We start from the raw sequence: 12,003 nt of genomic DNA, 5'->3' as shown, positions 1-12,003 counted from the left end.
TCCCTCCAACATCTGTGTTATTTCAGTGTTGGGATCTCCTTCATGTCTTTTCCCATTCAAGTTGAGATTTTCCTGGTTCTTGGTATGACATCTAATTTTTCATTATGTTCAGGACATTTGAGTATTACATTAAGAGGCTCTGTAATTTATTTAACTCTTGTGTTTTAATAGGCCTCCCTTGACAGAGCTCCATTTGGTAAAGGGAGATGTCACCTCATTCATTACTGCTAGGTGGAGATGGAAGTCCAAGTTCTTCTGTTTGGGGGGTGTCTTTTTTTTAATGGTGAGGGGAGGAGCTGAGGGAGGAGGAGAGAGAATCTTAAGCAGGCGCCAAACCCATCTTGGAACCTGTCACGGGGCTCGATCTCACAATCCTGAGATCATGACTTGAGCCGAAATCAAGAGTCAGACGTTTAACCAACTGAACTACCCAGGTACCCCAGGATGGGCTCCTTTTTATTGCCTAGTGGGAGTAGGAGTTCATGCTTCCCACTAAGCCTCTATTGATATCACCCTGACTGGGAGGGAGAGGGGTACCTTGTCACTGCTTCCCATTTGATGTCCATTGACACTATTGGCAGAAGTGCCCTTGTTACTGCTGTGCCCTGGTGAATGCTCCCATAGGCCTCCCCTGACATCAGTCAGTGGGGAGGAGGAAAGACACTGTCATTTCTGGGTGAGGGTGGAAGCCCACACTCCCCACATCATCTCCACTGTCCCCAAAGGGTGGGGGGAAGGAGGCAGCAAGGAAGAAAGCTCCAGCACCCTAATGGTCTTTCTCCGATACCACCTGGGCAGGGGGTAGAGGGGGGAGGGGCTGGGGATACCTTCTTATAGTTTGTCAAGGGTGGAAGTCTAAGCTCTCCACTTGGCCTTTGCTATTAGTATTGGTGGTGGGCCCCCAGTGGTTTTTGTGGTATTTGGCCTGAGTAGAGCCATCATTGTCTAAAAGTTTTCTGTCTTGGTAGGCTGCCTCTTTCCTGGTCCTTTGACTAGAGAGAGCAGGCTTTTCTTGGGGCAGTTTTTGTCTGTACCCTTTGGCCTTTCTAGGTTGCTGGCTTCTTCAGCACCAAGTCTAGGATATATGAGGCTAAAAGAAAACCCAGAGAACTCACTGCCACATAATTTTGGAGGTCTCAGGATCACCAGCCAATCTGTCCTCTTCACTCCACCTTTCAGAATCTTCCTATGTTTTATATATAATGTCTACATTTTTTAGTTGTATTTAGCAGAAAGAATAGGTAAACTAATATCTACTCCCATCTCCAGAAGAGGGAGTCCCTATAATTATGATTTTTAAAAAGATTTTATTTATTTATAAGAGACACAGAGAGAGAGAGGCAGAGACACAGGCAGAGGGAGAAGCAGGCTCCCCGTGGGGAAACTGATGCAGAACTTGATCCCAGGACCCCGGGATCACACCACTGAACCACCCAGGCATCCCTGATTTTTAAGACCTTATGCGGTTTTGTACATTTGTGCTGGTTTTATTTGTATATATTGAATGGCCCTAAGGATTTATGCAGAGGCTTCTGTACTTCTTTGTTATATATTTTATTATTAAAAAAGGACCCCTTGGGGCAGCCCGGGTGGCTCAGCGGTTTACCACCGCCTTCAGCCCAGGGCCTGATCCCGGAGACCCGGGATCAAATCCCACATCAGGCTCCCTGCATGGAGCCTGCTTCTTCCTCTGCCTATGTCTCTGCCTCTCTTTCTCTCTGTGTCTCTCATGAATAAATAAACAAAATCTTTAAAAAATAAAAATAAATAAAAAATAAAAAGGATCCCTTTGATAATCTATTGAGTGCTTTGGACTTAATTTCCACCTCAATAATTATATTTCTAGATGTGCTGTCATTTTCTTACATTTGTCCAGTGTATTGTATAAAGTCTTTATTTAATTATGACATAATTCAGAAAACTGCACAGATTATGCATTTAGCTTGATGTCTTTTTTTAAATGACTGAGCAAACATGCACAACCAACCAGATTTAGAAATAGGACATCACTAGCACCCAAGAAACACCCCCTTGTGTTCCTTTCCAATCACTAACTTCCTCCCAAGGGGTACCAACAGCCTGACTTCTAACAGCATAGATTAGTTTTACATGTCTTTTATATTTTTTAATTTTTACATAATTTTATATAGTTTTAATATAAATTATATTTTTAATCATATAAAAATTATAATATAAATTATATAAAATCATATAAATTATATAAAAATAAGTTTATGTAAACATAATCATATTGTATTGATTTGTTGCTCTTTGGGTATGGCTTCTTTGGGCAACATAATATTCATGAGATGAAATTCATGCCTGTCGTGTGTGGCAATTTGCTCATTCTTGTTACTGTATGGTACTTCCTTGTATGAATATAGGACAACTTGTTTATCCATTCTGATGTTGATGATCATTTGCATAATTTTCAGTTTTGAATAAAGCCACTCTCAACATCATCATACTTGTCTTCCAGTCAGTATATGTTCATATTTCTCCTGAGTATATTCCTAGGAGTGGAAGGGCTAGCTCACAGGCTATTGCATGTGTTCAGCTTTTGTGGATAACACCAAACAGTTTTATAAAGTTTTGTACTGTTTGATGCTCCTCAAAAACAATATATTGAGTTTCTATTGCTCATATCCTCACTAGCTCTCTTGGTTATTTTCCATCATTTTCATTTGAGCCATTTCTGGTAGATAAGAAGGATGATCTGATTGTAGTTTAATTTATACTTCCTTGCTAACTAATGAAGTTGAGCATCTTTTCCTATGCTTATTTGCTGCTTGCATATCTTTGGGAAATGTCTCTTTCCTAATAAGAAGTTTACTCTTCTTATTGTTTCTATTGATTTCTAGGAATTCTTGATGTATTTGAGATATGAATTGTTTGTCAGATACTAGTATTACAGTCATCTCCCACTGTGGGATTTGCCTTTTTTTTTAAAGATTTTTATTTATTTATTCATGAGAGAGAGAGAGACAGAGACACAGGCAGAGGGAGAAGCAGGCTCCATGCAGGGAGCCTGATGTGGGACTCCATCCCAGGTCTCCAGGATCATGCCCTGGACTGAAGGTGGCGCTAAACCACAGAGCAACCCGGGGTTGCCCCTGCCTTTTCACTCTTAATTTTGTCTTCTGGTGAATCAAAGTCTTTAATTTTAGTGTAGTCTAATTTAATAACCTTTTATTCTACCAGATATCAAAACTTTAAGATTTTATTTATTTATTCATAAGAAACACACACAGAGAGACAGAGACATAGGCAGGGGGGAAAGCAGTCTCCCTGCGAGGAGACCAATGTGGGACTCCATCCCAGGACCCCGGGATCACAACCTGAGCTGAAGGCAGACGGACAATCAACTACTGAGCCAGTCAGGCTTAAGATATCAAACCTTGATATGAAGCACATTAATTAAGACACTGTAGTATTGGTCCAAGAATAGACTAACAGACCAGTGGAAACAGAGAGGAATGAACCTCCACATAGTCACAAACCAACACTGCAGAGCAGTGGAGAAAAGATAGTCTTTTCAATAAGCTATGCTGGATCACCTTGATATACATATGGAAGAAATGAATCTTGACCCTAACACATATATATATACCAAAATCCTTCCCAAGAAGGCTATAAATAAATGTGAAAGATAGAACAATACAAATTTGGAAGAAAACATTAAACATCTTTATGACCCTGAGGTAGGCTAGGTTTTCATAACTAAGACATAATGAGTGCCAGCCATAACACAAAGAATGGTAAATGGCATGGCATGTTTCTTTCCAGTGCTTCATTTCACATCTTTGTCTTTGTGTTTTAAATGTGTGGCACCTGTATTTTTTTGTTGTTGTTAACCAATCCCAAAGTCGTTATCTTTTATGGCAGGATTCAGCTCATTCAATTTAGTTGAATTGTAGCATAGTAAATTTTGTGCCTTCTATTATTTTATGTTTACTATTTATTTTACTTGATTTATATTTCCACTCTTTCCTTTTCCTATTTTTGCTGGTGTGGTCACATTTCTTTTAATTCCCCTCTAGGTTCTCATTATCTTGGAATTCTGATAGTTTGGAATTTTGATTATTTTTATCAATTTCTGCTAGTGGTTGCCTTCACCTTCCTTACAAATATAATTATCTATATTTTCTCTCTTCTTAGGTCCAATAATGTTGTAATAGTCTTTGGATCTAGTAATAGAGGTAGGTGATTTGCCTTCCCCTCCCCATATCACTCAGTAGATTTTTCCAGAGTGTTTTAAAATTTCCACTTAGTAATAATTTTATTTATTCCATATGCCCAAATACATTATTTTTCTGTTTTCATATGTAACTATATATTACAAGAATCATTTCTCAAGACTGCTATCCTCTGATTTTGAGGTTTCTGTAACTATTCAATTTATAATTGCTTATACTAGTCCCTTGAGTATTCTTTTGAGATAGGAATGGTGGCACTTAATGTTTAGACTTAATATAATGTCTAAAATTGTCTTTTACTCTGACAGAAGATTAGTATTTAGCTAGGATGAGTTTAAAATTCTCAGCTCTAAGCCCCTTTCTCTCAGTAATTTGTAGGTATTTTCTTCTAATATGATTCCTATCACTGCAAACAAAAAGTCTAGTGCCATTGTGAGCCCTTTCCATGTTGTTTTCCTGGAAGTGTTTTAGGTTTTCCTTTATTCTTTAAAGTCAGTGCTAAATCAGATTTGGGGTTGATTTGGTTCCTCTGGAGTCAAGGATTGGGGGGATTTCTGTAGGGAAGGATCAATGAGGTAGGGTCCAATAGGATTAGATAATCTAAAGCCTATTGATGTGATTCATACTGGGGCAGTGAGTGACAGTCTTGGGAAATTCTTGAGGTTTTCTGAGAGTTGGAGATGCAAGTATTAGCATTGAAGTCATTGATTAGCCCATGAGAGTTATTGATTGGAACACTGAGGTAGCGAATGATTGCTTGCAAGCCTGGGATTACAAATTTTGGGGAGTCAATTTTGGTGGCCCTATCCAAATCATTGACTGGGACCTGTGAATATCGGTAAATACAGGACTATGTGAGTTAGTATGTGACAGACTACTATGGGAGGTTTTATGGGAGTCACTAATTCTATATATAGGCTGTGAGTTATGGGATCCCCAAAGGGCACTGAGTAGATCATTGGTTGGTTTTCTATTGAGGGTGTATTGCCTGTGTTGGTGATTATTTGAGGAGCCTATGGAAACCAGTTGCTGGTACCATCTGGGACACAGTTTTGTCAAGCAGTGTGGGTTACTGATTTAGGAGCCCATACAGACATGCTGGTTTTCAGGGCCCAGATGGGAGTTGAGCAAGGGAGGCATTTCGTTTATGTTTTCGTCTATGGCAGAAGAGGGTGGGCTCTCTAAGTTGCCCAGAACATACACTGAATTATACAAAAGTTCAATTTATGCACATATGACATGATCACTCCTAGCTAGAGCACTTTAAGGGCAGCAGGAAATAGAAATCATGTTTTCTGTGACTCTGCCATGCACGGAGTACCATATGGCATAGTAGTTAAGAAAATGTAGCTTGGAACCAGGCATACCTGCACTGGAGTCCCTGTCTTTTCCCCTAATCTGAGTGACCTTGGGGAAAATTTCTTAATATGTCTGAACATCTCTACTGATAGTAAATGGAAATAATAATAATAGAATATCTAGTTCACAGGATGAGTTTGAAAGTTAAATGAGGTACCTGCCTTGCACCTTGTAATAATAACAGCATTTAATATCAATGGAGTATGTTCCAGGTACCAAGTAGGAGTGAGTACTTTAAGAGGCATCGTATCAAAAAAAAAAAAAAAAAGAAGCATCGTATCATTTAATTCTAACAACCCTATGAGACAGGTGTTTTCATCCTCAGTTTTAAGATGAAGAAACTCAGACTAAAGTGACTTCCCCAGATGCTAGCTAGAATGTAGTAGATCTGGAATTCAAACCCTCATTCATTTTATACCAAGCCTTATGAGTATTTGTTTAATATTATACACTAATACTTGGTGTTGGTTTTACCGAACTTCTCTCTTTCACAGTATCCAGCACAGAGAGCTGCCCCCTTGATGCCCCCAGGAAGGATTTGTGGGGGTGAGTGCTGAATGACTGACCACATGGACACTGGCTTTCCAGGGTTTCTTGGAGTCTCTGTGGAGTGCCTGGGCCAGACCCCATAATAGAGGCTATAGGACCTACCTTGCAGCCCCAGCAGCTGATTTGAGTCCACAGGTGCACCCTTGACTTCAGGCTCCCAGAGAGAGCAGAGTCATCATCAAGAGAGCCTGGGAGTTGAGGCCCAGCAGGAACATGTCAGCTAACCGGAGTGCTCCCCAGTGGTCCTCGGTCCTGGCTGCAGAGGGACATGGCAGCTCATGTGAGGTGAGGAGGGAGAGGACTCCAGAGACAGGAATTCATTCTGAGGAGACAGCCCTGACCTGTCACCAGGGCCTCAGGGAAGGGGAAGATGGGTCACAGAAGTGGCAGATTCCAGGCTACCAGGTCACCATCTTTCTGCTGTGTGAGTACCACATCCAGAGCCCTGTATGTTTCAATGGACATGTGATGTGGCTGATGGAGGACATGTGGGATGGGAGTGTCACCCCACATCTGGAGTCGTACCCAAGGAGATGCTACCCCCGACCCCCAGCACAGGCCCTGCACTCTCCATTGGCTCTTTGCAGATGCTCAGCTGATCCCACCCCCCACTCCAGCCTCCTTTCCCCCTTCTCTCTGGGGATTTGCTGATTTCTCCTCTATCCTGATCTAGGGCAGAAAAATCCCTTTCCTCTGGAACTGAGAGAATGGCAGGGTAATAGGACAATAGTCTCAAGGTCCTTCTAGTTCTTCCTTCTCCTTTCAAAGGTGGTAAAATGGCCTGAGAAGGGACATGACTTGCCCAGGCCTCTTGGATTGTGAATAACAGCATTGGACTGGAACCAGGGCTCCTGAATATGTATTCCATCCTTACCATACCACTGCCAAGACCAAGTTGCCCACTAAAAGTTCCTCTCAAGTGGGGCACCTGGATGGTTCAGTCTGTTGGGTGTCTGCCTTCAGCTCAAATCATGATCCTGGGATCAAGTCCTGGAATTGAGGCTCCCCCCCCCATGTCTGGCTCCCTGTTCAATAGGGAGTCTCCTCCTCCCTCTGCTTCTCCTTCTTCCTCTGTCCCTTCCTGCCCCACTTGTGCTTTCTCCCTCTCTCTCAAATAAATAAATAAAATGTTTTAAAAAATAAAAATAAAAGTTCCCCCTGAGAATCTGTAAACAAGGGAAGGCAATGAGAGAGCCAGATCTTGCCTGACAGCTCCCTTCTTCAGACCTTCCTATGGATACTGTCACCTCTGGGATGGGCTCCTTGTCACAGGGACTCAGGGTCATATGGTCATTAGGATAATATTAAACTTTAAAAATTATTTTGATTTTTCTTATTTCATCCTTTCATTAAAAAGTCAGAAAATGCAGGTAAACAAGTAGAAGAGAATAAAACATTATTTGTAATACCAGCATTACCCCAAATTAACCATTGTTAATTTAGTTATTTTTTCCTTTCAGTTGATTTTTCCTTTGTATGTGCACACATGAACGTATGTGGGCATAAGTGTGGGGCTGTGGGTGTACATACATACCATATACATATACATTCTATAGGTCAAGTTTATTTTTTTAATCTTTTTTTTAAGATTTTTTGAATTTATTTATGAGAGAGAGAGAGAGAGAGAGAGAGAGAAACACAGGCAGAGGGAGAAGCAGGCTCCATGCAGGGAGCCCAACATGGGACTCAATCCTGGGTCTCCAGGATCACACCCTAGGCTGAAGGCAGTGCTAAACCGCTGAGCCACCCGGGCTGCCCTATAGGTCAAGTTTAAAAATGGAATCACAGTATTTAGTTGCCTCCTTTTTAATTTGACAGTTTATAATGATTTTCTAGGCATTAAATTTTTTTTTCTTCATATACACATAGCACACACCATTACATCCTTTGGATAAACTTTAATTAATTTAACCAATCCACTGTATGTGCATTTAGGGTGTTTCTGTTGTGATTAACACTGCTTTGGTAAAATTCCTACGCTGAAATCTTTTTGCCTAAGTCACTGAGATTATATTTGTGTCAAAGGTATAAGGGGATTGAATGGTAAAAGAATGGCTGCCTAGCCACTTCCATAGTGCACTTCCACCTATGGAAGTGTTGAGGCTCTGATCCATCATATCAATCACAGACCCACAGTTTGGGGCCACAACAACGTGGTTCTCCCCAGTCTTTCTGTAGGTGGCCTCCTGCCCAGCCAGTGTGTGGGAAATTCTAGATTCTGGCCTCTACAAGGCATATTTCTCCATTCATCTTTTCCTTCCCAGCCACAGACCTCTACACCTTTGCAAGAAGAAATGGAAATGGCCCTGTTGAATGTTATTTATTCGCTTATTTGCTTGTTAGGTTTTTTGTTTTTTCATTAGATGTCAGGGAACAAGGAATGGAAAGAGATACCAAGGAACAAATAAAAATGTCCCAAGGGGTAGGGAATAGCCAGCAGGACCAGGAAATAGTAGCTGAAGCTGGAAAATAGGCAGAAGGGTCAGTAAGAGAAAGAGGGCTGAGGAACAGCTGAAGGGACCATGGTGCACTTACTGGAGATGGAGGATAGCCAAGGGGCCCAGGGGACAGATGAGAGTGCAATGGAACTGATGTAACGGGAGACAGAAGCCCAGAAGCCAAGGGCATCAGAGAGACCAGGAAATAGTCATCAGGGGCTGGGGAAGTGGAAAATAGGGAAAAGCCAGCAGATCCAAGAACAACAGAGGGATCTCAAAATAGAAGGAGGGACCAGAAGGCAGAGGGACCAGGTAATATCCAGAGGGATGAGAAAACAGAAGATTTGGCTAAAATGGGAACAGCAGATAGGTTTGGTGTTCTGGGCGGGAGCCTGTGGGACAAGCAACTTCACAAGGCACCAGGATTTAGGGAAGAATCTGAGGGGATAGAGAAAGGTAGAGGTACTGGGGGACCAAAAAATAGGAACGAATGGGAAGGGGATGGATAGCAGCCAGAGGAAGCAAGGACTAGCTGCTGAGGCTGTAGAACAGGTGGAGGGGTGAGGAGGAGACAGACCCATGGGACAGTTGGAAAGACAGAGAAAAGCCTCTCAGGTTGAGGAGTAGCTGAGGACATCAGGAGCCACATGGAACAAGGAATAGTCTCTGAGGTCAGAGAACAGCCAGAGGGAACTGCAAAGTTGTACTTGGCACTGGGCGTCTACTAGACATCCCAGGAGCTAACCAAAGGGCTAGGGGAAAATAAAAAGAGCATTAAAAGTTTTTCTGGTGTTGGAGAGCAGCCTGACCTACCAGAGAACAGCTAGAGGGACCAGAGAACAGCTGGAAGGCATAATATCCATTCCTGAAGTTAGTTAGCAGCCAGAGGCCCCATGTAACAGGCACTGGGGGTAAGTTGCAGAAGCAGAGGAGAGGTTGAGGAACAACTGGAGTGCCCTGGACTGGGGTGACAGGGGTTTCTTGGGATGTGGGACTTCAGTGCAAAAATAGGAAATGTCCTGGGCAAACGAGATAATTGTCACCCTACCCAGGAAACAACCAGAGGATCCAGCAAATAGACATGATGTAAGTGATGGAGAAGGTGAGAGTGCATAATCAAGCACAGTGGAGTGCACAGAACTAGGAGACTGGTGGTCAAGAGCCTAGGCTAGGAGCCAAGTCGGCCGGGTTGACCAGCTCTCTGCAAAGCATGGATTTCCCTGAAACCAAATGCAGGAGTATTAAGTGAGGGTGTCTTAGAAATGCACAGGGAAGAATTGGGATGGGACAGCAATCAGGGGACTCAAAGGACAGTCAGTCTGTGTCAACTGGAAGGAATAAGAAAAGCTTGTCAGGACCAGGGAACAGCCAGATGGACTAGAGCACAATCAGAATGGTGCCACAGATTAAGGATCAGCTAGAGGGAAAACTGTCAAAGGAAACACAGGACACTCAGAGACACCAGAGAGCAGTCAAAGGGAAGGAGAAATAGGAGGCGTGGAACAGTTAGAGGAACCCAGGGACGCTCAGGAAAGAGACCAGGGGGCACTCAGAAGGAGCAAGCAACATTTAGATGGAACAGTAAACAGACCAAGGAAGAGTACTATGGGGACTATACACAAGGAATAAGGACCAGCAGAGGGAGCAACAGGGAGAAGTAAGGGACAGGAGTGGCCTGGGTAAACAGAGGAAAGCAAGAAGGAGGAGCATAGGGGTACAGAGAACAGTCAGAGGGAGCAGGAAAGATCAGGGCAACCCCAGCCAAGGGCAAACATATAAAGAAGCTGGGTATCTGACCTCTGGCGGGGGGTTGGGAGGGCACAGTGAGCCAAGAACTCATTGCACACTTTCAGCCATCCTAGTAAGCACCATGGAAGCCCTTCAAGGCTAGGACAGGGCAGGATCATATCACAGGAGGTGATGTAGAAGTGTTCCTGGGCAGGAGTAAGGGCAGCCCAGAAGTGGAAATACTGAGCCCTAAGCCGACTGCAGGATGGGACAGAGCAGATGGCCAGGGACACAATGGATAGTGTGTGGTCAATCCTAGCATCCCAGCACACCTTAGGGATGAAAGCACATAGTGTGCTGGCTCAGATGACCCTGAAGTGAGACAGTGCTGTGTGAGTCACTGGAGAGCCGTGAGGAGCTAGAATGGGGATCCTCACCTAGAACGAGGCAGTCCTTGTAAGGATCCTGGTGGTGGTAGGCACACATGCCATCCTCCAATGGTAGAAATGGGCCAGAAAATCCAACCTTCTCATATGTGGCAGGTGAGGCTGGAATCTGGGTGAGTGTGTATTAGCAACTTTCTACCCAGATTTCTAGTGCCAAAATCCCCCTCCCAAAGCTTCTATTTTTTTTTTTTTGTGGGAAAAGGGATCAAAGAGGGGCATCTGTGGGCAGTAACCTTGTATATATTCATCTTGTATCTGTTAATGCTGATAATGCCTGTCACGGTCTTTGTGTACTTTCCCTGAGAACATGGCTTTAGTGACTCCTAGGGAGAGAGAGACAGATGAGAATGGTCTTTTGTCCACCAGCTTGGGCCACTGGAGGTGATAAAATGTTTAATGATGTCAAATGATGGAATATTTTCATTCTTTCATCCTGGATGGTAAATAGCCACTCCGGTCCTGCCCCCCACCCCCTGTGGTTCCTCCCCACTGTGTGACCCACACACCTGCTGGTCTATCCTGGGGTAACTGGCAAGCTGGTCAGGAGGACAGACAGTCAGAATGAGAGCTTCCCTCAAGCCTGACCTCCTGGTTGACTGGGTGATGAAGGGGGCATAGGTCAGATGTGTTGCTAGGGGCTCAAGTGGAGGTGCTCCTTTCAGCAGCCCTCAGGGCTATGCTCAGGAGAGCTGGTGGTTGGAGATGTGCTGGGCATGGGCCAGTGCTTGTGGAGCTGCCTCCAGGAGTTGCTGGCGGTGGAGAAGGTACTATGAGTTCCCTTCATGCTTGGTGCCCCTGAACATTCACTAACAAGGGGAAGGAGGCCTCATTTCCTCATAGTCAAATCATTAGATCTTTTCTTTGATACTCAGTGCCTTTTCCCACTCGTTTTCCCACTCGTTTAGGAAATCCTCACCCACCCCAAGGCCTAATAAACAAATATTCACCTAAATGTTCTACCAAGAATTTCAACGCTTTTTTTTTAAATTTTGATTGTTTTGAAATAATTTTAAAATTAGAGAGAAGTTACAAAAACATCACAAAGAACTATGTATGCCCTTCATCCAAAAATCACCTGTTGAGCAGCCCCGGTGGCTCAGCAGTTTCGCACCGCCTTCGGCCCAGGGCGTGATCCTGGAGACCCGGAACTGGGTCCCACATCGGGTTCCTGCATGGAGCCTGCTTCTCTCTCTGCCAGTGTCAGTGTCTCTGCCTCTCTCTCTCTCTGTCTTTCATGAATGGATAAATAAAGTCTTTTTTTAAAAAATCACCTGTTAACATTTTGCC

General features: G+C 43.5%; 1 protein-coding gene across 7 annotated transcripts in view; it reads left to right on the top strand.

Annotated features, from left to right (window-relative positions):
• Positions 1 to 12,003, top strand: part of ZNF41 (zinc finger protein 41) — a 44,621-nt gene that overhangs the window by 17,560 nt on the left and 15,058 nt on the right. For 2 of the 7 annotated variants that reach the window (XM_055337814.1, XM_055337815.1), the window contains exons 2-3: positions 4,159 to 4,199; positions 6,050 to 6,389. The exons of 1 other annotated variant lie outside the window; for it this stretch is intronic. In XM_055337814.1, the coding sequence (XP_055193789.1) occupies positions 6,318 to 6,389 (72 nt within the window). In that variant the 5' untranslated portion in view covers positions 4,159 to 4,199; positions 6,050 to 6,317. Of the gene's footprint in view, positions 1 to 2,241; positions 4,200 to 6,049; positions 6,390 to 12,003 lie in introns of those variants that run through there. 4 more of the 7 variants (XM_055337813.1, XM_055337818.1, XM_055337816.1 and 1 more) reach the window with 2 other exon arrangements.

The sequence above is a fragment of the Nyctereutes procyonoides genome, unplaced genomic scaffold (genome assembly GCF_905146905.1).
Source record: "Nyctereutes procyonoides isolate TBG_1078 unplaced genomic scaffold, NYPRO_anot_genome, whole genome shotgun sequence".
In the NCBI taxonomy this organism is placed as follows: Eukaryota; Metazoa; Chordata; class Mammalia; order Carnivora; family Canidae; genus Nyctereutes; species Nyctereutes procyonoides.
Note: the sequence above shows the minus strand (reverse complement) of the source record. Positions and strands in the feature narration are given on the sequence as shown.